Source organism: Anolis sagrei, chromosome 11 (assembly GCF_037176765.1).
Source record: "Anolis sagrei isolate rAnoSag1 chromosome 11, rAnoSag1.mat, whole genome shotgun sequence".
Lineage (NCBI taxonomy): Eukaryota > Metazoa > Chordata > Lepidosauria > Squamata > Dactyloidae > Anolis > Anolis sagrei.
In genome coordinates, this window is record NC_090031.1 from 23,883,222 (window position 1) to 23,907,649 (window position 24,428).

Consider the following 24,428-nt stretch of genomic DNA (forward strand, 5'->3'; position numbering starts at 1 on the left):
ACAGAACCCCCATGACCAACACAAAATCCTGTGTTTCCTGGTTGTCTTTGGATACCCCCCTGACATCCCCTCGCAACCTCCAGAGTCCCGACCTCCAGATTGAGAAACAGAAGGGAATTGCCACTCACCTTCTCAATCACTTTGTTCCCCCCAAAACGAGTGACGAACTCCGCCGGGGATGCAACTGTGAAATCCCTTTGTACGTCGACTTTCTTTCTATCCCGGCCTTGCTTCATGAGGTGGAGGCCTGACATACTCGGCCTAGTGGGAAAGAAGAGAGGAAGAGAGCCACATAAGAGCTCCAGGACAGACTCTGACACCCATAAAAAATCCAGACGCATCTCTCACATCTCAACATTCCCACCAAATATACGAGTGCAAGGAAGGGGAAGAATCCTAGAGTTGGAAGAGGCCTTGTGGGCCATCCAGTCCAACCCCATTCTGCCAAGAAGCAGGAAAATCGCCTTCAAAGCACTCCCAACAGATGGCCATCCAGCCTCTGTTTCCAAGCCTTATACTCAAGTAAATACGGTATTACTTACTTAGGCGATCCCTCGTCATCCGAGGATGATGGTCCTCCAAGTGATGCATCTTGGTGGTGGGTCCGTAGGTGACTGTGGAGCCCTATTCTTGACCTGCATGTTCTCCTGAATGTGAGGGCATCGGTTTCCAAGTGGAAGGCGGTCCCAGTTGGTGTTGGCTCAACGTGCCTTCCTCTTGGCACGTTTCTCTCTTTTGCCCTCCATTTGTGCCTCTTCGAATTTGACAGCACTGCTGGTCACAGCTGATCTTCAGCTGGAGCACTCAAAGGCCAGGGCTTTCCAGTTTTCGGTATCTATGTCAGAGTTTTTAAGGTTGGCTTTGAGCCCATCTTTCAATCTCTTTTCCTGCCCACCAACATTCCATTTTCCGTTCTTGAGTTCGGAGTAGCTTTGGGAGACGGTGGTCGGGCATCCGGACAACATGGCAGGTCCAGCGGAGTTGATGGCGGAGGACCATCGCTTCAATGCTGGTGGTCTTTGCTTCTTCCAGCACGCTGACGTTTGTCTGCCTGTCTTCCCAAGAGATTTGCAGGATTTTTCGGAGGCAACGCTGATGGAACCGTTCCAGGAGTTGCGTATGATGTCTGTAGACAGTCCACGCTTCACAGGCATATGGCAGGGTTGGGAGGACAATAGTTTTGTAAACAAGCACCTTGGTATCCCTATGGATGTCCCATTCCTCAAAAACTCTCTGTTTCATTTGGAAGAATGCTGCACTAGTAGAGCTCAGGCAGAGTTGTATTTCAGTGTCAATGTTGACTTTTGTGGAGAGGTGGCTGCCAAGGGAGTGGAAATCATCAACATTTTCTAGTGTTATACCATTCAGCAGTATCTCTGGCATTGCAGATGGGTTGGTTACTGACTGCTAGAAAAGCACTTTGGTTTTCTCGAATGACAGGCCAAGCTTCTTGTATGCTTCTGCGAAGGTGTTTAAAGTGGCTGGTAGGTTTTCTTCTGAATGCACACAGACTATGTTATCATCGGCATACTGGAATTTTATAACAGATACTGTAGGTCTTTTTCTGAATGCAGAGACTATGTTGTCATCGGCATATTGGAGTTCTATAACAGATACTGTAGGTCTTCTTCTGAATGCACACAGACTATACTGTCATCGGCATATTGGAGTTCTATAACTGATATTGTAGGTTTTCTTCTGAGTGTGCACAGGCGACGTTGTCATCGGCATATTGGAGTCCTGTAACAGATATTGTAGTTTTTCCTAATGTGCACAGACTACGTTTTCATCGGCATATTGGAGTTCTATAACAGATATTGTAGGTCTTCTTCTGAATGCGCACAAACTACATTGTCATCGGCATATTGGAGTTCTATAACAAGTTTGTTTGTCGTGTCAGGAGCAACTTGAGAAACTGCAAGTCGCTTCTGGTGTGAGAGAATTGGCCGTCTGCAAGGACGTTGCCCAGGGGACGCCAGGATGATTTGATGTTTTTATCATCCCTGTGGGAGGCTTCTCTCATGTCCCCGCATGAGGAGCTGGAGTTGATAGAGGGAGCTCATCTGCCTCTCCCCGGATTCGAACCTGCGACCTGTCGGTCTTCAGTCCTGCCAGCACAGGGGTTTAACCACTGTGCCTCCGGGGGCTATAACAGGTACTGTAGGTCTTCTCCTGAATGTGCACAGACACATTGTCATCAGCATATTGAAGTTCTCTAACAGATGTTGTTGCAACCTTGGTTTTGGCTTTTAGTCTACTGAGGTTAGATAGCTTGCCATCTATCCAATAGATGATCTCCAATCCGGTGGGAAGCTTCCCGTCAACAAGATGAAGTATCATACTGATGAAGAGGGAAAATAAGGTTGGAGCAATAACACATCCCTGTTTGACACCCGACTCCACCTTATATGGGTCACTTTGGGAGCCACTGCTCTCCAAGACTGTTGCCACCATGTCATCATGGAGGAGCCGCAGGATGTCCACAAATTCGTCAAGGCACCCAATTTTTGGAGAATGGCCCAGAGCGCGCTGCAATTCACTGTGTCGAATGCCTTTGCAAGGTCAATGAATGCCATGTAGAGAGGCTGATTTTGTTCCCTGCGTACGGTCTATAGAGAGCATGTGTGTGTTAGTGCAGTGGGTAGGACTGAGTCCAGATATGACCAAGACTCAGCATCCTGCTCTTCACTCCTTCTTAGGCCTCTAATATCCTATATGAAGAAATCCTCATATTTGCAAATCTTCCCTATTTCTGTCAGATTCTAGATTGCGCATTCAAAACGTCCAGACAACAACAGCAATGCTCTGGAGACCAGGGTTTGAATCCCCACTCGGCTATGAAAACCCACCGGAAAACCTTGGGCAAGGCTCTCTCTCAGACATCACCGCACAACCTCTTAACGATGCTTGCCACAGATGTAGGTGGAACGTCAGGAGAGAATGCTTCTAGAACATGGCCATATAGCCCAAAAGGCCTATAACAACTCAGTGATTCCAGGCATGAAAGCCTTCGACAAAATACTGGAAGGGTTTGGTGGGCATTGGCCATGAGTTTGGGAGTTATAGTTCACTTACATCCAGAGAGCACTGTGGACTCAAACAATGGTGGGTATGGACCAAACTTGGTATGGATACGCAATATGGCCAAATGTGAACACTGGTGGAGTTCAGGGGAAACCGACCTTGACATTTGGGAGTTGTAGTTGCTGGGATTTGTAGTTCACCTACAATCAAAGAGCATTCCAAACTCCACCAACTTGGCACACAAACAGAAAATACTGGAAAGGTTTGGTGGTAATTGACCTTGAGTTTTTGAGTTGTAGTTCACCTACATCCAGAAAGCACTGTGGACTCAAACAATTATGTATCTGGACCAAACTTGGCATGGATACTCAAGATGGCCAAATGTGAACACTGGTGGAGTTCAGGGGAAACTGACCTTGACATTTGAGGGTTGTCTTTCCTGGGATATATAGTTCACCTACAATCATAAAGCATTCTTCACTCTACCAACGATGGAATTGAACACAACTTGGCACACAGAACTCCCATGACCGACAGAAAATACTAGAAGGATTTGGTGGGCATTGGCCTTGACTTTGGGAGTTGTAGTTCACCCACATCCAGAGAGCACTGTAGACTCAAACAATGATGGATCTGGACCAAACTTGGTACAGATACTCAATACGCTCAAAGGTGAACCCTGCTGGAGTTTGGGGAAAATTGACCTTGACATTTGGGAGTTGTAGTTTCTGGGATTTATAGTTCACCTACAATCAGAGCATTGTGAATCCCACAAATGGTAAGAGTTCGACTAAACTTTCCACACAGAACCCCCTTGAACAGGCAGGATTACTTTTAATGTATATGTGTTATGGCGACAATTTTTATGCTTATATTGTTTTGTTAATCTTATGTTTATATTGTTTACTCTGCATGTATTGATGATGTTACTTGGAAACCGCACTGAGTCCCCTGGGGAGATTGAGCGGTATATAAATAAAGTTTTATTATTATACTTGCCATCCCCTGCTATGCATTGCTGTGGCCCAGTCTGTGTATATGTGTTTTGTGTGTGTATGTTTGTGTATATATGTATGTTTGCCTGTATATATGCAGTTTTGTGCATGCGTTGTTTTGTTTTTTGGCTTTTTAAGTCCCTTCCGCTGTGTTTTTCAGTATTTTTTTGAGTGACGGTCACTCGTTGGCCTGATAGGTGCATTGTGTCCAAATCTGGTGTCAATTCATCCAGTGGTTTTTGAGTTATGTTAATCCCACAAACGAACATTACATTTTTATTTATATATAGATTATTATAATACTGTGTTTTCTGATGGTCTTTGGCGACCCCTCTGACACCTAGCTCATGATCCCCAGATTGAGAAATACAGAATGGGGGATGCCTGGCTCGAGAGCAGTACATGTGAAAAAGATATTGGAGTCCTCGTGGACAACATGAGCCAACAATGTGATGTGGCGGCAAAAAAAGCCAATGGGATTTTGGCCTGCATCAATAGGGACATAGTGTCTAGATCTAGGAAAGTAATGCTACCCCTCTATTCCGCTTTGGTTAGACCACACCTGGAATATTGTGTCCAATTCTGAGCACCACAATTCAAGAGAGATATTGACAAGCTGGAATGTGTCCAGAGGAGGGCGACTAAAATGATCAAGGGTCTGGAGAACAAGCCCTATGAGGAGCGGCTTAGGGAACTGGGCATGTTTAGCCTGAAGAAGAGAAGGCTGAGAGGAGATATGATAGCCATGTATAAATATGTGAGAGGAAGCCACAGGGAGGAGGGAGCAAGCTTGTTTTCTGCTTCCTTGGAGACTAGGATGCAGAACAATGGCTTCAAACTACAAGAGAGGAGATTCCATTTGAACACGAGGAAGAACTTCCTGACTGTGAGAGCCGTTCAGCAGTGGAACTCTCTGCCATGGAGTGTGGTGGAGGCTCCTTCTTTGGAAGCTTTTAAACAGAGGCTGGATGGCCATCTGTCAGGGGTGATTTGAATGCAATATTCCTGCTTCCTGGCAGAATGGGGTTGGACTGGATGGCCGTTCAGCAGTGGAACTCTCTGCCCTGGAGTGTGGTGGAAGGCTCCTTTTTTGGAAGCTTTGAAACAGAGGCTGGATGGCCATCTGTCAGGGGTGATTTGAATGCAATATTCCTGCTTCTTGGCAGAATGGGGTTGGACTGGATGGCTGTTCAGCAGTGGAACTCTCTGCCCTGGAGTGTGATGGAGGCTCCTTCTTTGGAAGCTTTTAAACAGAGGCTGGATGGCCATCTGTCAGGGGTGATTTGAATGCAATATTCCTGCTTCTTGGCAGAATGGGGTTGGACTGGATGGCCGTTCAGCAGTGGAACTCTCTGCCCTGGAGTGTGGTGGAGGCTTCTTCTTTGGAGGATTTTAAACAGAGGCTGGATGGCCATCTGTCAGGGGTGATTTGAATGCAATATTCCTGCTTCTTGGCAGAATGGGGTTGGACTGGATGGCCGTTCAGCAGTGGAACTCTCTGCCCTGGAGTGTGGTGGAGGCTCCTTCTTTGGTAGCTTTTAAACAGAGGCTGGATGGCCATCTGTCAGGGGTGATTTGAATGCAATATTCCTGCTTCTTGGCAGAATGGGGTTGGACTGGGTGGCCCATGAGATCTCTTCCAACTCTTTGATTCTATGTTTCTATGATTTTTTGTGAGTTCCTCTTCCAAGTTGTAACCAGACTCAGCCCTGCTTAGCTTCCAATACTAGACAAGATTTGGTGCTTTTGCAGATCTAAAAAAACCCCACAAAATTAATTTATTGATAATTCCAAATACTCATTTATTTCTGCGTAGAGCAAAAATCTGCTGATCCAGTGTCTCCACCAGAAAGTCCTGCAGAAACCCAAATCCAACCAAAACACCTTATTCAAGCAATTTCCTGCCTGCAGGGTTGAATCACAGCCTGCCAAAAACCTCAAAAAGTGGGGAGGGCACCTTTGCAGCCTAAGCTACTGATAGATAGAATTAATACGGCTCAAGCTCTGTTCCAAAATGCGAAAAGAATCCCTTGGACGAAAGCGACAACCTCGCATCACCCCCCTCCTACCTTTGCAGCATATGATATCTTATCTCCTGACTTTCTTCTGCCGCTTCCTCCATGCTGCCTCGGGAATCAGAGAGAGCACTTCCCTGGTTTTGATGTCCTGGATTGAGTGGTTTGGAGGCAAGCAGATCTGCGTGTTCGCTCTCCCTCCGCTGCTGCTTTTAGGTGGCTCCCCCCTTCCCAAAAATCGGTGTGTCATTGGCCTCTTTGGGTTGCTTAACCTTCGTCCCCTTGCTTGAACCTCCCTCTTCATTCAAGCTCTCTCTGTCTTCTCAGCCAAGAGGGAGAGGCAAAGAGGAGAGGAGCAAACACTGATAGGCCTGAAAGACAGAGGAGGGGAGGAAAGCACAGGCGCTCGCTCGGAGGGGATAGAAAAGATCTACAGGTTATGTAATTGGGCTTTCAGGGGGAGGCATTTGCTCTGGGACGGCGCCAAGAAGTGGGCTCAACCGGAGGCAGAATCCTTCCCCTCCTCCCCAATGGGAAGGTGCATAAACATTGCACACCAGAAAGAGAGAGGGAAGAAACACCTTTAAAGGTTGGAAGCATTTGCAGCAACCGAAACATCCATGCATTTGAATTTATTTGTGTGATTTTTGAAAAAAAATGCATTTTAATAAATAATAATAACTACAGTATTCCCTCACTTATCGTGCGGTTCCGTTCCAGGACCACCCGCAATAAGTGAAAATCCACAAAGTAGGAAAGCCATATTAATTTTAATATATATACATTATTTTATATATTTTATATATTATTTTCTTACCCGCGCTTCCTTTACTGGCTTTTAAAGTCCCTTCCACTGTGTTTATCAGTGTTTTTTTTATGAATGATGGTCACTCGTTGGCCTGATAGGTGTACTGTGTCCAAATTTGGTGTCAATTCATCTAGTGGTTTTATAGCTATGTTAATCCCACAAATGAACATTACATTACATTGAGTATTAACGCCGGGAAGTAGCAGCCAATAGTGAAAGGACCAAGGCAGAGACATCTCCAGCTCATCCCCTGTTTGGATATCAGCCAGCACGCCAACGACTTAAATCTAGACATAGTTTTCTAAGATCTACAGAGACACTCGCTGGAACACCTCAGCAAGCGAGAGTCCAAAAGTGGCAGGCCCAAACCCAGCACCTCAACCAATGGCTGATACCAAATGAGAGACTCCCTCCTGGGCACACAGAGGACTGGGCGACTTGGAAAGCGCTGAACAGACTGCGTTCTGGCACCACGAGATGCAGAGCCAACCTTCAGAAATGGGGCTACAGGGTGGAATCCTCGGCATGCGAGTGTGGAGAAGAGCAAACCACTGACCACCTGCTGCAATGCACGCTGAGCCCTGCCACATGCACAATGGAGGACCTTCTTGCAGCAATACCGGAAGCACTCCAAGTGGCCAGATACTGGTCAAAGGACATTTAACCAGCTACCAAACTCACAAGTTGTGTATTTTTCTGTCTGTTTGCTTTGTTCTGTTAGAAATGTAATATATAATGGACTGGTTGCTCTGACACGACAAATAAATAAATTGAGTATTAAAAAACTCAAAAATTACAACAGCAAAACAACAGAGAGTAAACAATCAGGCACATCAAATCTCCTCTCAACAAAACATTCCCCCAGGCACTTCCAAGCTAATCAAGGTGGTCAGTTGAAACATTCAAACCTAGTTCCAGCAGACAAAAGTCCCTTGTCGCACCCTGATCTTTCCACAGATATATAAACCCATTTTTCCTACTTCCAACAAACCTCACTACCTCTGAGGATGCTTGCCATAGATGCAGGCGAAACGTCAGGAGAAAATGCCTCTAGAACATGGCCATATAGCCCGGAAAACCTACAACAACCCAGTGATTCCGGCCATGAAAGCTTTCGACAATACATTACGTTTTTATTTATATAGACGTGGTTTTGCGCATGCGCTGTAGAGTCTTTTGGGGTTTTTTGGCCTTTTAAGTCTCTTTTCAGTGTTTTATGAGTGATGGTCACTCATTGGCCTGATAGGTGTCTTGTGTCCAAATTTGGTGTCCAATCGTCCAGTGGTTTTTGTGTTATGTTAATCCCACGAACGAACATTACATTTTTATTTATATAGACTAGCCGTCCCCTACCACGCGATGCTGTGGCCCAGTCTGTGTATATGTGTCTTGTATGTGTATATATCTGTTTATATGTGTATATATGTGGTTTTGTATATGCATTGTAATGTAATTTTGGCTTTTTAAGTCCTTTCTGTTGTGTTTTTCAGTATTTTTATAAGTGATGGTCACTCGTTGGCCTGATAGGTGTCTTATGTCCAAATCTGGTGTCCAATCATCCAGTGGTTTTTGAGTTATGTTAATCCCACAAACAAACATTACATTTTTATTCATACAGATGTGGTTTTGCAGATGCACTGTAGCGTCTTTTGGCTTTTTTTAGGCCTTTTAAGTCCCTTCTGTTGTGTTTTTCAGTGTTCTTATGGGTGATGGTCATTCGTTGGCCTGATAGGTGTATTGTGTCCAAATTTGGTGTCAATTTGTCCAGTGGTTTTTGAGTTATGTTAATCCCACAAACAAACATTACATTTTTATTTATATAGATAACCTGCACTTTGAATTGGGACTGGACACTTACTGGCAGAATTAGTAGGGGATGGTGTGCTCCCTATAACTAGCTCCAGTTTGTATCTTGACTGCCGATCTTTGCCGTTTACGAGCTGTCTTCAAGGGCAGCCCCACGTAGATTGCATTGCAGTAATCCAGTCTAGATGTAACTAAGGTATGGACCAACTTGGGTCAATCACAGAATCAAAGAGTTGGAAGAGACCTCGTGGGCCATCCAGTCCAACCCCCTGCCAAGAAGCAGGAAAATGGCATTCAAATCACCCCTGACAGATGGCCATCCAGCCTCCGTTTAAAAGCTTCCAAAGAAGGAGCTTCCACCACACTCTGCGGCAGAGAGTTCCATTGCTGAACGGCTCTCACAGTCAGGAAGTTCTTCCTCATGTTCAGATGGAATCTCCTTGTAGTTTGAAGCCATTGTTTCGTGTGCTAGTCTCCAGGGAAGCAGAAAACAAGCTTGCTCCCTCCTCCCTATGACTTCCTCTCACATATTTATACATGGCTATCATATCTCCTCTCAGCCTTCTCTTCTTCAGGCTAAACAAGCCCAGCTCCTTAAGCCACTCCTCATAGGGCTTGTTCTCCAGACCCTTGATCATTTTAGTCGCCCTCCTCTGGACACATTCCAGCTTGTCAATATCTCTCTTGAATTGTGGTGCCCAGAATTGGACACAATATTCCAGATGTGGTCTAACCAAAGCGGAATACAGGGGTAGCATTACTTCCTTAGATCTAGACACTATGCTCCTATTGATGCAGGCCAAAATCACATTGGCTTTTTTTGCCGCCACATCACATTGTTGGCTCATGTTTAACTTGTTGTCCACGAGGACTCCAAGATCTTTTTCACACGTACTGCTCTCGAGCCAGGCATGGTCAAGTTCTTATTTGCTTTACTGGAATAATATGGCGCCTCCAAGAAAGTGGAATGAAGTGGTGTGGTCCCATTCCAGGGAGAGTGTACATAATGTACATAATTAAGAACACTACGGAGTAAAGGTGTATTCTTCAACATTAATAACAGCCAAGTGAATCCCCATTAGCAAATCCAGCTGTAATCCTCTTTTAAAGAAGTCTGGGGTGGCTAGAAACCACATTGTTTTCTTTAAAATAATTAAAAATGACATAAAAATAGCATATACAGAGCAAGCACAGAGGTCAGTTACGAAACTGCCAAGCCAATGCACTGTCCAAGTACAGTGAAAGGGCTGCCCTATCCCATCAATGGAGAATGATATCTAGCAAATTGTCTGTACTGTGGTTGAAATGTGATGAAATATTGTTCATAGTTTAAACTCTATGCTCGGTGTAGAAATGTAATTTTGTGCAAGGGTTAAATGCACAGAGCTATGATTAATGCCTAGAGTGTAACTTTGAGCAGTTCCTGTTGAGTCACACATTCCAGAGACGAGATAACAGCACATGTTCTCTTCCAGCAATGTATGGCTAAGAGGAAAGATGTGTCTTTGGCTACTCCTGTATATAGTTTTTAGAAATAGCGATAAATCCTTAAGTGCCGCTCTGGGCTTCGAAGCTGATCAAAGGCAGCACGCTTCATTTATTTATTTTTATGCCTCTGAGGTCAATAAACCAACACAAATGTGAGTAGATCAATAGGTACCTTAGAGATACGTGGAAACTCTTCCATTAGGTCATGAGAGACAAATAATCATAGATTCATAGAGTTGGAAAAGACCTTATGGGACATCCAGTCCAACCCTATTCGGCCAAGAAGCAGGAAAATTGCATTCAAAACACCCCCAAGAGATGGCCATCCAGCCTCTGTTTAAAAACCACCAAAAATGGAGGCTCCATCATACTCCGGGGCAGAGAGTTCCACTGCTGAACAGCTCTCACAGTCATAGAATCATAGACTCCTAGAGTTGGAAGAGACCTCGTGGGCCATCCAGTCCAACCCTATTCGGCCAAGAAGCAGGAAAATTGCATTCAAAACACCCCCAAGAGATGGCCATCGAGCTTCTGTTTCAAAGCCTCCAAAGAAGAAGCCTCCACCACACTCCGGGGCAGAGAGTTCCACTGCTGAACAGCTCTCACAGTCATAGAATCATAGAATCCTAGAGTTGGAAGAGACGTCGTAGGCCATCCAGTCCAACCCCATTCTGCCAAGATGTAGGAAAATTGCATTCAAAACACCCCGACAGATGGCCATCCAGCCTCTGTTTCAAAGCCTCCAAAGAAGAAGCCTCCACCACACTCGGGGGCAGAGAGTTCCACTACTGAACAGCTCTCACAGTCACGAAGTTCTTCCTAATGTTCAGGTGGAATCTCTTTTCCTGTATTTGAAGCCATTGTTCCATTGCGTCCTAGTCTCCAGGGCAGCAGAAAACAAGCTTGCTCCCTCCTCCCTGTGACTTCCTCTCACATATTTATACATGGCTATCATGTCTTCTCTCAGTCTTCTCTTCGTCAGGCTAAACATGCCCAGCTCTTTAAGCCGCTCCTCATAGGGCTTGTTCTCCAGACTGGTGGGGATGATGCGCAATTAGAATCATAGAATCCTAGAGTTGGAAGAGTTGTGGGCCATGCAGTCCAACCCTATTCTGTCAAGAAGCAGGAAAATTGCATTCAAAGCACCCCCGACAGATGGCCATCCAGACTCTGTTTAAAAACCACCAAAAACGGAGCCTCCACCACACTCCGGGTCAGAGACTTCCACTGCTGAACAGCTCTCACAGTCAGGAAGTTCCTCCTGATGTTCAGATGGAATCTGGCCATTTAGTGTCTTTATGTGATCTGGGACAGAGAGTTCCACTGCTGAACACAGAATCATAGAATTGAAAGAGACCTTCTAGGCCATCCAGTCCAACCCTATTCTGCCAAGGAGCCAGGTGTGAAGCCAGGAAATTAGACCATGACATAGACCTTTCCTGTGTATACAGAAATCTGGGAGGGGATTGCCAAGGAAACAGGAGCAATGCAGGGGAGAGGCAGGGTGAGGCATGAGGGAAATAAACTGTCAGTTGGAACTTTGTTGCGTTTGCTACTGTATGCTTTTGAATCCATGGAATCATAGAATCCTAGAGTTGGAAGAGACCTCCTGGGCCATCCAATCCAACCCCATTCTGCCAAGAAGCAGGAAACCTGCATTCAAAACACCCCCGACAGATGGCCATCCAGCTTCTGTTTAAAAACCTCCAAAGAAGGAGCATCCACCACACTTCGGGGCAGGGAGTTCCACTGCTCAACAGCTCTCAGAGTCAGGAAGTTCTTCCTAATGTTCAGATGGAATCTCCTTTCTTGTAGTTTGAAGCCATTGTTCCGCGTCCTAGTCTCCAAGGAAGCAGAAAACAAGCTTGCTCCCTCCTCCCTGTGGCTTCCTCTCACATATTTATACATGGCTATCATGTCTCCTCTCAGCCTTCCCTTCTGCAGGCTAAACATGCCCAGCTCTTTAAGCCACTCCTCATAGGGTTTGTTCTCCAGACCCTTGATCATTTTAGTCCCCCTCCTCTGGACACATTCCAGCTTCTCAACATCTCCCTTCAATTGTGGTGCTCAAAATTGGACACAATATTCCAGGTGTGGTCCAACCAAGGCAGAATAGAGCATGGGGAGCATGATTTCCCTGGATCTAGGCACTAAACTCCAGTTGATGAAGGCCAAAATCCCATTGGCTTTTTTCCCCACAGCATCACATTGTTGGCTCATGTTTAACTTGTTGTTCGCGAGGACGCCAAGATCTTTTTCACACGTACTGCTCTCAAGCCATGCGTCCCCCATTCTGTCTCTTTCCTTTTTTCTGCCTAAGTGGAGTCTCTTGCATTTGTCACTGTTGCATTTGTCATAATGGTGGACTCTATGAATCTTTGGCCATTCTTTCTTATTGGCAGAGTAATTTAACAGAAAGATCAACCCACACTGTCCCAATATCTATCCTGGGTAATCAACGAGGACAAACAGTGTGTCCTCTTCTCCCGCTTCACCTGCTTGTGGTGTGAGATTCAGTGCCCAGAGCCAGCAGACAGTCAGTAACCAGCCACATGGCCTCAGGAACACTTGCATGCGCAAGGCCAACTTGGGAAACTCTCTGCAGCAAATTGGCATACTCGTTTGGCAAGCGTGCCATTTGCATCACAAAAGGCAGCAAAACCCAGGGAAAAAGCTCCAGATATTTTGGAGAATGATGAAATGTGTGGTGCCACCTCGGAGTCAGGTAGGGTCACGGTTTGCCAGAAGAGAGCTTACACACTTGAGCTAGATCAATGCCTCTCTCGGTTGCAAATGGCTTGGGACTTAAAACAACCTAAGTATCTTCAAAGCCAGTTTGCAGATTAAAACAAAACAAAACACACGTATTGTGTTGTTGAAGGTTTTCATGGCCAAAATCTTTGGGTTGCTGTGTGTTTTCCAGGCTGTCTGGCCACGTTCCAGAAGCATTCTCTCCTGACCTTTCACCCACAGGCAGGCATCTTCTGAGGTTGTGAAGTCTGTTGGAAACTTGCTTACTTACGCGATCCCTCGTTGTCCGAGTAAGATTGTCCTCCAAGTGAGGTGTCCTGGCGGTGGGCCTGTAGGTGGCTGTGGAGCACTATTACTGATTTGCATCTTCTCCCGCAGTGAGGGCATCGGTTTCCAAGTGGAAGGCGGTCCCAGTCGGGATTGGCTTGATGCGGCTTCCTCTTGGCACGTTTATCTCTTTCGCCCTCCATTCATGCTTATTCAAATTCTGCAGCACTGCTGGTCATAGCTGACCTCCACCTGGAGCGCTCAAGGGCCAGGGCTTCCCAGTTCTCGGTGTCTATGCCACAGTTTCTAAGGTTGGCTTTGAGCCCATCTTTCCATCTCTTTTCCTGTCCACCAACATTCTGTTTTCCGTTCTTGAGTTCGGAGTAGAGCAACTGCTTTGGGAGATGGTGGTCGGGCATCCGGACGACGTCGCCGGTCCAGCGGAGTTGATGGCAGAGAACCATCACTTCAATGCTAGTGGACTTTGCTACTTCCAGCTCAATGACATTTGTCCGCTTGTCTTCCCAAGAGATTTACAGGATTTTCCGGAGGCAACACTGATGGAATTGTTCCAGGAGTTACATATGGCGTCTGTAGACTGTGCATATCTCGCAGGCATAGCGCAGGGTTGGGAGGACAACAGCTTTGTAAACAAGCACCTTGGTTTCCCCATGGATGTCCCATTCCTCAAACACACTCTGCTTCATTCGGAAAAATGCTGCACTCGCAGAGCTCAGGCGGTGTTGTATTTCAATGTCAATGTTGATGTTTGTGGAGAGGTGGCTGCCAAGGGAGCGGAAATGGTCAACATTTTCGAATGTTACCCCATTAAGCTGTATCTCTGGCATTGCAGATGGATTGGTTAGTGACTGCTGGAAGAGCACTTTGGTTTTCTCCATGTTCAATGACAGGCCGAGCTTCTTGTATGCTTCTGCGAAGGTGTTTAGAGTGGCTTGTATGTCTTCTTCTGAATGCGCACAGACAATGTTGTCATCAGCATACTGGAGTTCTATAACATATGTTGTAGGTCATCTTCTGAATGTGCACAGACAACGTTGTCATCAGCAAACTGGAGTTCTATAACAGATGTTGTTGTAACCTTGGTTTTGGCTTTCAGTCTACTGAGGTTAAATAGCTTGCCATCTCTCCAATAGATAGATGATTTCCATTCCAGTGGGAAACTAGGCATTTGGGGTTTATGTATCTGTGCAATGTCCAAGGTGGTGCATGTATACCGTGGAGCTGTGAACAAGTCTACAGAGGGACAACCAAACACAGCATTGCCCAAACGTGAATCAAGGAACATGAAAGGCACCAGAGAAGTCAGCCATAGCAGAGCATCTGATGAACCAACCTGGACACAGCACATTATTGGAGAACACGGAAAGGCTGGTCCACTCTCGCAACCACCACATCAGACTACATGGAGAAGCGACTGAAATCCACAAGAAGGTGTACAATTTCAACAGAAATGAGGAAACCATGAAAATGAATAAAAGCTGGCTACAAGTATTAAAAAACTCTAAAATCAGGACAGTAAATAAAGAGCAACACTTAGAAAACAGGGGGATTCCAGACAGGAAATAATCAGGGCCAGCTAACACCTCCCAACAAAGGATTCTCCCAGGCAGGAAGGAGCCAGGCTTTGAAGCTGCAAGGTCATTCAATGTTAATCAAGGTGGCCAATGGCAACATTCCCACTTGCCTCAAGCAGACAAGAGTTCTTTCTCTCACCCTGGACATCATTCCACAGATATATAAACCCAATTTTCCTAGTTTCCCACAGACCCCACAACCTCTGAGGATGCCTGCCATAGATGTGGATGAAATGTCAGGAGAGAATGCTTCTGGAACATGGCCAGACAGCTTGGAAAACTCACAACAACCCAGACAAGAGTCCTTTCTCCCACCCTGGACATTCCACAGATATATAAACCCCATTTTCTTACTTTCCCACAGACCCTACAATCTCTGAGGATGCCTGCCATAGGTGTGGGTGAAATGTCAGAAGAGAATGCTTCTGGAACACAGCCAGACAGCTTGGAAAACTCACAGCAACCCAGACAAGAGTCCTTTCTCCCACCCTGCACATTCCATAGATTTATACACTCCACTTGCCAAGTTTACAACTAACCTCACAACCTCTGAGGATGCCTGCCATAGATGTGGGCGAAACGTCAGGAGAGAATGCTTCTGGAACACGGCCAGACAGCTCGGAAAACTCACAGCAACCCAGACAAGACTCCTTTCTCCCACCCTGGACATTCCACAATATATAAACCCCATTCTCTTAGTTTCCCACAGACCCCACAACCTCTGAAGATGCCTGCCATAGATGTGGGTGAAACGTCAGAAGAGAATGCTTCTGGAACACGGTCAGACAGCTTGAAAAACTCACAGCAACCCAGACAAGAGTCCTTTCTCCCACCCTGGACATTCCACAGATATATAAATTCCACTTGCCAAGTTTCCAACAGACCTCATAACCTCTAAGGATGCCTGCCATAGATGTGGGCAAAATGTCAGGAGAAAATGCTTCTGGAACATGGCCAGACAGCACAGAAGACACACAGCAACCCAGTGATTTGACAACACGTTCCCATAATACATTTTCAGAACAGGAAAACAGGATGATCCTGGACATGCATTCTTTGGAGAAGGCCTCGCTGAACATAGGAGGGCTTATGTTCACAAATCTCACAGCAACCCAACCTAAGCATCAATGAAACACTAAAAAGTGGAATCTGGAGGCCACCCAGTTTTGCAATTGTCGACCCAACACTCCGAATATGTTCTGGAGTAGCAAAAAGAAAAGCAACCAGACAGAGAGTAATGAATTAGCACCGAATGTCTTTGTACCTCATATGGATGGCGAGGCCATCTTGGATGGCAGAGGGAACGAGGTCGGAAAGAGAGTCCGAACTGACCGAACCGGGCGACAGCGACTGCTCTTTATCCTCAATCAAGTCAATTTTCACCAAAGAGCTGGTCTCATCCTCAGAATTATCCTCCGATACAGAGCCAATGATGAAGCGGGAGTGAGCGTTGAGCTCCAGCAACTTGTCCACCGGAGACGGATCGCCCATGGCGCCTCCCAAGTAGGACTGCAGCACTAGAGGAGGGAGAGGAAACAACAATGTGAAGCCTTCCTCTGATCTGGCTGGGTAACAGCCACAACAACAACAACAACAGATCTCGTTTGCTGTGACATACTGTGGTTTTTTGTCAGTAAAATAATAATAATAATAATAATAATAATAATAATACTTTATTTATACCCCGCCACCATCTCCCCAAGGGGATTCGGGGCGGGTTACATGAGGCCAAGCCCAGCAGTACAAAAATGCAAATGTACAACAATAAAATATAAAATAGATAACATGAAAATATGAATGATGAACATGGAATGGTCAGACAATATTACTGGAAAATGATTTTAACAAGATTTTAACATCAGTGACTACATGTTTTAGTTGTTTTTATATGTGTTTTTATATTATAATGTTGACTGTTTTTAATCGCACTTTTATGAATGCATGGCATTGAATTGTGTGATCCGAGGTCAATAAATTGATAGGGAGGCTCTCAGTCCCGTGTGGGAAGTTGGGCTCAATTCTCTTGTTGATTGGGTTCTGAATGCTCTTTGATTGTAGCTAAACTATAAATCCCAGCAATGACAACTCCCAAATATCAGGGTCTATTTCCCCCAAACTCCACCAGTGTTCACATTTGGGCATATGGAGTATCCGTGCCAAGTTTGGTCCAGATCCATCATCGTTTGAGTCCATAGTGCTCCATGGTTATAGGTAAACTACAACTCCAAAACACAAACCGCCAAACCTTTCCAGTATTTTCTGTTGGTCATGGGAGTTCTGTGTGTCAAGTTTGGTTCAATTCCATCATTGGTCGAGTTCAGAATGCTCAGTAATTGTAGGTGAACTATAAATCCCAGCAACTACAGCTCCCAAATGCCACGCTCTATTTTCCCCAAACTCCACCAGTGTTCACATTTGAGCATATTGATTATTCATGCCAAGTTTGGTCTGGATCCATTGTTGTTTGAGTCCACAGTACTCTATGGATGTTTCTGCCTGAGTGGAGTATCTTGCATTTGTCCCTGTTGAACTTCATTTTGTTAGTTTTGGCCAATCATCTCTCTAATCTGTGAAGATGGTTTTGAATCCTGCTCCTGTTCTCTGGAATATTGGCTCTCCCTCCCAATTTGGTGTTGTCTGCAAACTTGATGATCATGCCTTCTAACCCTTCGTCTAAGTTGTTTATAAAGTTGTTGTGCTTTTCACACACACACAAAAATAATAAACACTTTTGAGCTGGAGGCGCTTCTAACAATATCGCACCAGCGAGTGTTAAAGGAAGCTCACCTCTGACGATCTTTGTTATCTGAGTTGTTATCCACTGCCAGAAGGAACTGAAAAGGAAAATACAACACAAGGAGATTAGATTCAGGTGGAAGTCTGGACTGCAGGCATCTCAGGTTGAAAGGATTAGTTAGCGGTTGACATTCAAAACGTTCAATGAGCACCTGCCAGTCGGAGGAGACGGCACGGAAATTAATGGAAAATAGAGAGTAACGTCTCCTAGAGACACTTTCCAAAACCAGGGTACTGGCTATGTTGGATGAATGGCTCTGGGAAAATATAATTTCTCAAAGATACTCTAATCAGGAAAGATAATAGATTACAGACGTCACATGCAACTCCTGGAACGATTCCATCAGCGCCGCCTCCGAAAAATCCTGCAAATCTATTGGGAGGACAAGCGGACAAATGTCAGCGTCCTGGAAGAAGCAAAGACCACAAGCACTGAAGCGATGGTCCTCCACCATCAACTCCGCTGGATTGGCCACATTGTCCATATGCCCGATCACCGTCTCCCAAAGCAGTTGCTCTACTCCGAACTCAAGAACGGAAAACACAATGTTGGTGGGCAGGAAAAGAGATTGAAAGATGGGCTCAAAGCCAACCTTAAAAACTCTGGCATAGACACTGAGAACTGGGAAGCCCTGGTCCTTGAGCATTCCAGCTGGAGGTCAGCTGTGACCAGCAGTGCTGCAGAATTTGAAGAGGCACAAATGGAGGGCGAAAGAGAGAAAACATGCCAAGAGGAAGGCGCGTCAAGCCAATCCTGACCAGGACCGGCTTCCACCTGGAAACCGATGCCCTCACTGCGGGAGAACATGCAGATCAAGAATAGGGCTCCACAGTCACCGACGGACCCACGTCAGAACACCGACCTTGGAGGACCATCATCCTCAGACTATGTTTTCAATTGTAAATAGGTTACAATTGAAAACAAGAGAGGAAATAGCCCAACAATTTAAATCATTTTCCTGGTTTCAATATTTACAATTAAAATAATACTTTAATAATAATAATAATAACAACCACACTTTATTTATACCCCGCTACCATCTCCCCAAGGGACTTGGTGCGGCTTACATGAGGCCGAGCCCAAAATACAAGAATACAAGCAATAACAGACACAATACAAAGCAATTTACCATAACAAAACAATACACCAATAACACATACAATATCAATAGGACAACACACTTTAAAAACTATGGGTAGGCCCAATGTAATTAAAATTAAAAGACTGAAAATAATGCTGGACATGGGTGAAAAAGTGATGGGGCAGTTTGTGGGAACATACGAGCAGACCTAAATATATAAAGTGCTTTAGAGGACAAAGTGCTATGAGATCATTATTCTGGGAAGGCACACTGGAACAGCCACGTCTTCAAGCTCCTTTTAAAGACTGCCAAAGTTGGGGCATGCCTGATATCCTTAGGAAGTGAGTTCCAGAGTCGAGGGGCCACCACCGAAAAGGCCCTCTCCCTCATCCCCACCAATAGGAGCGTGAGCAGGGCCTCTCCAGATGATCGAAGAGAACGTGTGGGTTCGTATACAGAGATGCGATCATGAAGATAGGCAGGTCCCAAACCGTTCAGGGCTTTGTAGGTAAGAACCTGCACCTTGAATTGGGTTCGGAAAATGAATGGCAGCCAGTGGAGCCCCTTATAAAGACAAAGACTTAGGTATTATTGAGAAAGATGATTTCTGGGAACGAATATTAAGGAGAGTCAGGAAAAATATAGGCAATATTTATAACGAAACGCTTGAATGGGCGACAAAGACAGAAACTGTTAAGGAATGCATGATTAAATGGGTGACCAACATAGAGAGACCTATTTATTTATTTATTGTGTCAGGAGTGAACCAAAACAGTTGTATTGCATGAAAAACAAACAAACAAAACACATAGTTTGCAGACTTGGTATTCTATTAAATGTCCTTTGACCAGTATCTGGCCACTTGGAGTGCTTCTGGTGTTGCTGCAAGAAGGTCCTCCATTGTGCATGTAGCAGGGCTCAGGTTGCATTGCAGTAGGTGGTCTGTGGTTTGCTCTTCTCCACACTCGTACGTCGTGGACTCCACTTTGTGGCCCCATTTCTTAAGGGTGGCTCTGCATCTCGTGGTGCCAGAGCGCAGTCTGTTCAGCGCCTTCCAAGTCGCCCAGTTTTCTATGTGCCCAAAAGGGAGTCTCTCATTTGGTATCCGCCATTGATTGAGGTTCTGGGTTTGAGCCTGCCACTTTTGGACTCTCGCTTGCTGAGGTGTTCCAGCAAGTGTCTCTGTAGATTTTAGAAAACGATTTCTTGATTTAAGACATTGACGTGCTGGCTGATACCCAAACAAGGGATGAGCTGGAGATGTCTCTGCCTTGGTCCTTTCACTATTGGCTGCTACTTCCCGGAGGATGTCAGGTGGTGCAATACCGGCTAAGCGGTGTAATTTCTCCAGTGGTGTAGGGCACAGACACCCCGTGATAATGCGGCATGTCTAATTAAGAGCCACATCCACTGTTTTAACGTGGTGAGATGTGTTCCACAATAGGCATGCATACTCAGCAGCAGAGTAGCATAGCGCAAGGGCAGATGTCTTCACTGTGTCTGGTTGTGATCCCCAGGCTGTGCCAGTCAGCTTTCGTATGATATTGTTTCTAGCACCCACTTTTTGCTTGATATTCAGGCAGTGCTTCTTGTAGGTCAGGGCACGGTCCAGAGTGACTCCCAGGTATTTGGGTGCGCTGCAATGCTCCAGTGGGATTCCTTCCCAGGTCATCCTCAGAGCTCAGGATGTTTCTCTGTTCTTAAGCTGAAAGGCACATGTCTGTGTTTTAAATGGATTAGGAATCAGCTGATTTTCTCTGGAATAGGCAGTAAGAACTTCAGAGAGCTTCTGTTCAACCATCTCAAAGCTCCCTGCTTGGGCAGTGATGGCATGATCGTCAGTATAAACAAAACTCTCTGCCCTTCTGGCAGTGGCTGGTCATTTGTGTAGATGTTGAACATGGATGGAGCGAGCACGCTCCCCTGAGGCAGGCCATTCTTCTGTTTCCGCCATCTGCTTCTCTGGCCCTGGACCTCAACAAAAAAGCTCCTGTTTTGTAGCAGGTTTCCTATGAAGCGGGTGAGGTGGTAGTCCTTTGTGATATTATACATTTTTCTCATGAGAAGCCTCCTCGCAGGATTGCAAGACATCCGGGAGTCCCCTGGGCAACTTCGTAGATGGCTGATTCTCTCACTCCAGAAGCGACTTGCAGCATGGTACCAAACTAAAAACTTATTCGAAAATCATTCAGGAATCTTGTGAAAAAAATACTTAAAACAAAAGTTCAGTTGAAGCCAGAATATTTCCTTTTAGGATTAACTGACGAAGAGATTGAACTTAATCAAAACAAAGACATTCTATTCATGTACTTAACCACGGCGGCTAGAATGGTGCACGCGAAAAAATGGAAACGAAGAGAACTGGCAATGAAAGAAGAATGGTTAAATGAGGTTAAGGAAATAAGAGATATGGATAAACTGACCTTCGCTTTGAAAGACTCAAAAGGAAGACCGATAAAGAAAACAGACTGGAAATTGTTTGATGAATATCTATTGAGTATGAAAGATTAAATAGTGATAGGATGATCGGTGTAGATCGAAATTAGAAAAGAAATAAACTATACAGAAGAAAATAGGTCAACATGATAGGTTGAAGAGGGGAGAAGATAAGACTAGAGAGAACTTTATGGACGAAATGATCTCTATAAATAAAAATGTAATGTTCGTTTGTGGGATTAACATAACTCAAAAACCACTGGACGAATTAACACCAAATTTGGACACAAGACACCTAACAATCCAATGTATGACCTTCACTCAAAACAATGATTTTGTCATTTGGGAGTTGAAGTTGCTGGGATTTATAGTTCACCTACAATCAAAGAGCATTCTGAACCCCACCAACGATGGAATTGAACCAAACGTGGCACACAGTTCTCCCATGATCAACAGAAAATACTGGAAGAGTTTGGTGGGCATTGATTGATTTTGAGTTGTAGTTCACCTACATCCAAAGAGCACTGAGGACTCAAACAATGATGGATCTGGACCAAACTTGGCACGAATACTCAATATGATCAAATGTGAACATTGGTGGAGTTTAGGGAAAATAGACCTTCAGATTTGAGAGTTGTAATTTCTGGGATTTACAGTTCTCTTACAATCAAAGAGCATTCTGAACTCCACCAACGATGGAATTGAACCAAACGTGGCACACAGTTCTCCCACGACCCACAGAAAATACTGGAAGGGTTTAGTGGGCAGTGTCCTTTGGTTTTGGAGTTGTAGTTCACCTACATCCAGAGGTCACTGTGGACTCAAACAATGATGGATCTGGACCAAACTCTACACAAATACTCAATACGTCCAAATGTGAACACTGGTGGAGTTTGGGGGAAATAGAATCTTGACATTTGGGAGCTGTAGTTGCTGGGATTTATAGTTCACCTACAATAACAGAGCATTCTGAATCCCACCAACGATAGAATTGGGCCAAACCTCCTACTCAGAACCCCATGTGGGCCACAGCAACACGTGGCAGGGGATGGCTAGTCTATATAAATAAAAATGTAATGTTGATTTGTGGGATTAATTTAACTCAAAAACCATTAGACTAATTGACACCAAATTTGGACACAATACACCTATCAGGCCAATGAGTGACCATCACTCATAAAAACACTAAAAATAGCAGAAGAGATGTAAAAAAAACAAAAAACACATGCGCAAAACCACATATATGCACAAACACACATGTAAACAAATATATACACACATATACGCATATACACACACACAAAGCACATATACATAGACTGGACCACAGCAACATGTGGCAGGGGAAGCTAGTACTTTAATAGAAGCCGCGGAGAAGATTTGGAAGTCAACAACATCTCCAAAACCTATCTTTTACCCATTTCTTTTCCTATGATCTTACCAATATGTGTAATCCTCCCCTTATAGATATATAATACCCACCACCCACCCACCTTCCAACCCGCCCCTCTTACCTATGACGTATCCAACCCCAATTTTATGTATGTAAAAGCAGATAAGAATTCAATAAAAAAATTATTTAAATAATTTTCAAACTCTCTATGCATCCCCTTTCTCCTAATGCAATCTACAGGTGAGCCGGGAGCTTTGACAGGTACCAACAAGCACACAGATGTAGCAACGCAGCAGTTCAGTTCCCATTCAGATCCCAGCCTTGTACCGCCCACCCGTCACATGCAACGCACACAGACACACACCCAGCAGGCCTCGGATCCAGCCTTAAGGCACCCACACAGCGTTCCTACGACAAGGCAAACTCACCCGGCAAGATTGCCTCCCAGGTCTTTCCCAAGACTTGCAAAGCTTCCCCTCTTAACATTTCCTTACTTAGGCGATCCCTCGTTGTCCGAGTAAGATTGTCCTCCAAGTTCGGTGTCCTGGCGGTGGGTCCATAGGTGGCTATTCTTGATCTGCATGCTCTCCTGCATCCAGGTGGAAGGCGGTCTTGGTCGAGGATGGCGTGACGTGCCTTCCTCTTGGCACGTTTCCTCTTTTGACCCTCCATTCGTGCCTCTTCAAATACTGCAGCACTGCTGGTCACAGCTGACCTCCAGCTAGAGCGCTCAAGGGCTAGGGCTTCCCAGTTCTCGGTGTGTACGCAACCTGGAAACCAATGCCCTCACTGCGGGAGAACATGCAGGTCAAGAATAGTGCTCTACAGCAGTGATTCTCAACCTGGGGTACCCAGATGTTTTTGGCCTACAACTCCCAGAAATCCCAGCCAGTTTACCAGCTGTTAGGATTACTGGGAGTTGAAGGCGAAAAACATCTGGGGACCCCAGGTTGAGAACCACTGCTCTACAGCCACCTACGTATCCACTGCCAAGATATATCACTTGAAGGACCATCATCCTCGGACTACGAGGGAACGCCTAAGTAAGTAAATAAGTAAGTAATACTTTATTTACTCAAGTATAACCAGAGTAGGTTTGTCATGTTTTCTGTGTATTGCATGTCTAAATTATTAACACCGAGTTTTATATTTATGAGTGGTGTTTTGAGCTATAATTAACGAGTTATTAGAACTGGGAAGCCCTGGCCCTTGAGTGCTCTAGCTGGAGGTCAGCTGTGACCGGCAGTGCTGCGGAATTCGAAGAGGCACGAATGGAGGGCGAAAGGGAGAAACGTGTCAAGAGGAAGAAGGTGCGTCAAGCCAACCCCGACCGGGACCACCTTCCGTCTGGAAGGAGATGTCCTCACTGCGGATGTGCAAACATGCAGGTCAAGAATAGGGCTCCACAGCCACCTATGGACCCACTGGCAAGACACTTGACTTGGTAGAAACACCGAGGGAGAAGTGGGAAGCCCTGGCCCTTGAGTGCTCTAGCTGGAGGTCAGCTGTGACCAACAGTGCTGCAGAATTCTACGAGGCACAAATGGAGGGTGAGAGGGAGAAATGTGCCAAGAGGAAGAAGGCGCATCAAGCCAACCCTGACCTGGACCACTTTCCATCTGGAAGCCGATGTCCTCACTGCAGAAGGGTGAACAGGTCGGTCAAGAATAGGGCTCCACAGCCACCTATGGACCCACCGCCAAGACACTGGACTTGGCAGAGACTCCGAGAGAGAAGTGGGAAGCCCTGGCCCTTGAGTGCTCTAGCTGGAGGTCAGCTGTGTCCAGCAGTGCTGTAGAATTCTAAGAGGCATGAATGGAGGGAGAAAGGGAGAAATGTGCCAAGAGGAAGAAGGCGCATCAAGCCAATTCTGACCGGGACTGCCTTCAGATGTCCTCACTGCGGAAGTGTGAACATGTGGGTCAAGAATAGGACTCCACAGCCACCTATGGGGTTACACTCCCCCTGAAGA

General features: G+C 45.4%; 1 protein-coding gene across 7 annotated transcripts in view; it reads right to left on the bottom strand.

Annotated features, from left to right (window-relative positions):
* The window catches only part of ACACA (acetyl-CoA carboxylase alpha), a 219,633-nt gene that overhangs the window by 176,809 nt on the left and 18,396 nt on the right, over window positions 1-24,428 (bottom strand). For 5 of the 7 annotated variants that reach the window (XM_067472024.1, XM_067472023.1, XM_067472021.1 and 2 more), the window contains 3 exons: window positions 17,537-17,583; window positions 16,014-16,266; window positions 129-261 (listed from right to left, as the gene is read on the bottom strand). In XM_067472024.1, the coding sequence (XP_067328125.1) occupies window positions 129-261; window positions 16,014-16,240 (360 nt within the window). In that variant the 5' untranslated portion in view covers window positions 16,241-16,266; window positions 17,537-17,583. Of the gene's footprint in view, window positions 1-128; window positions 262-6,088; window positions 6,336-16,013; window positions 16,267-17,536; window positions 17,584-24,428 lie in introns of those variants that run through there. The other 2 variants (XM_067472025.1, XM_060757023.2) reach the window with 2 other exon arrangements.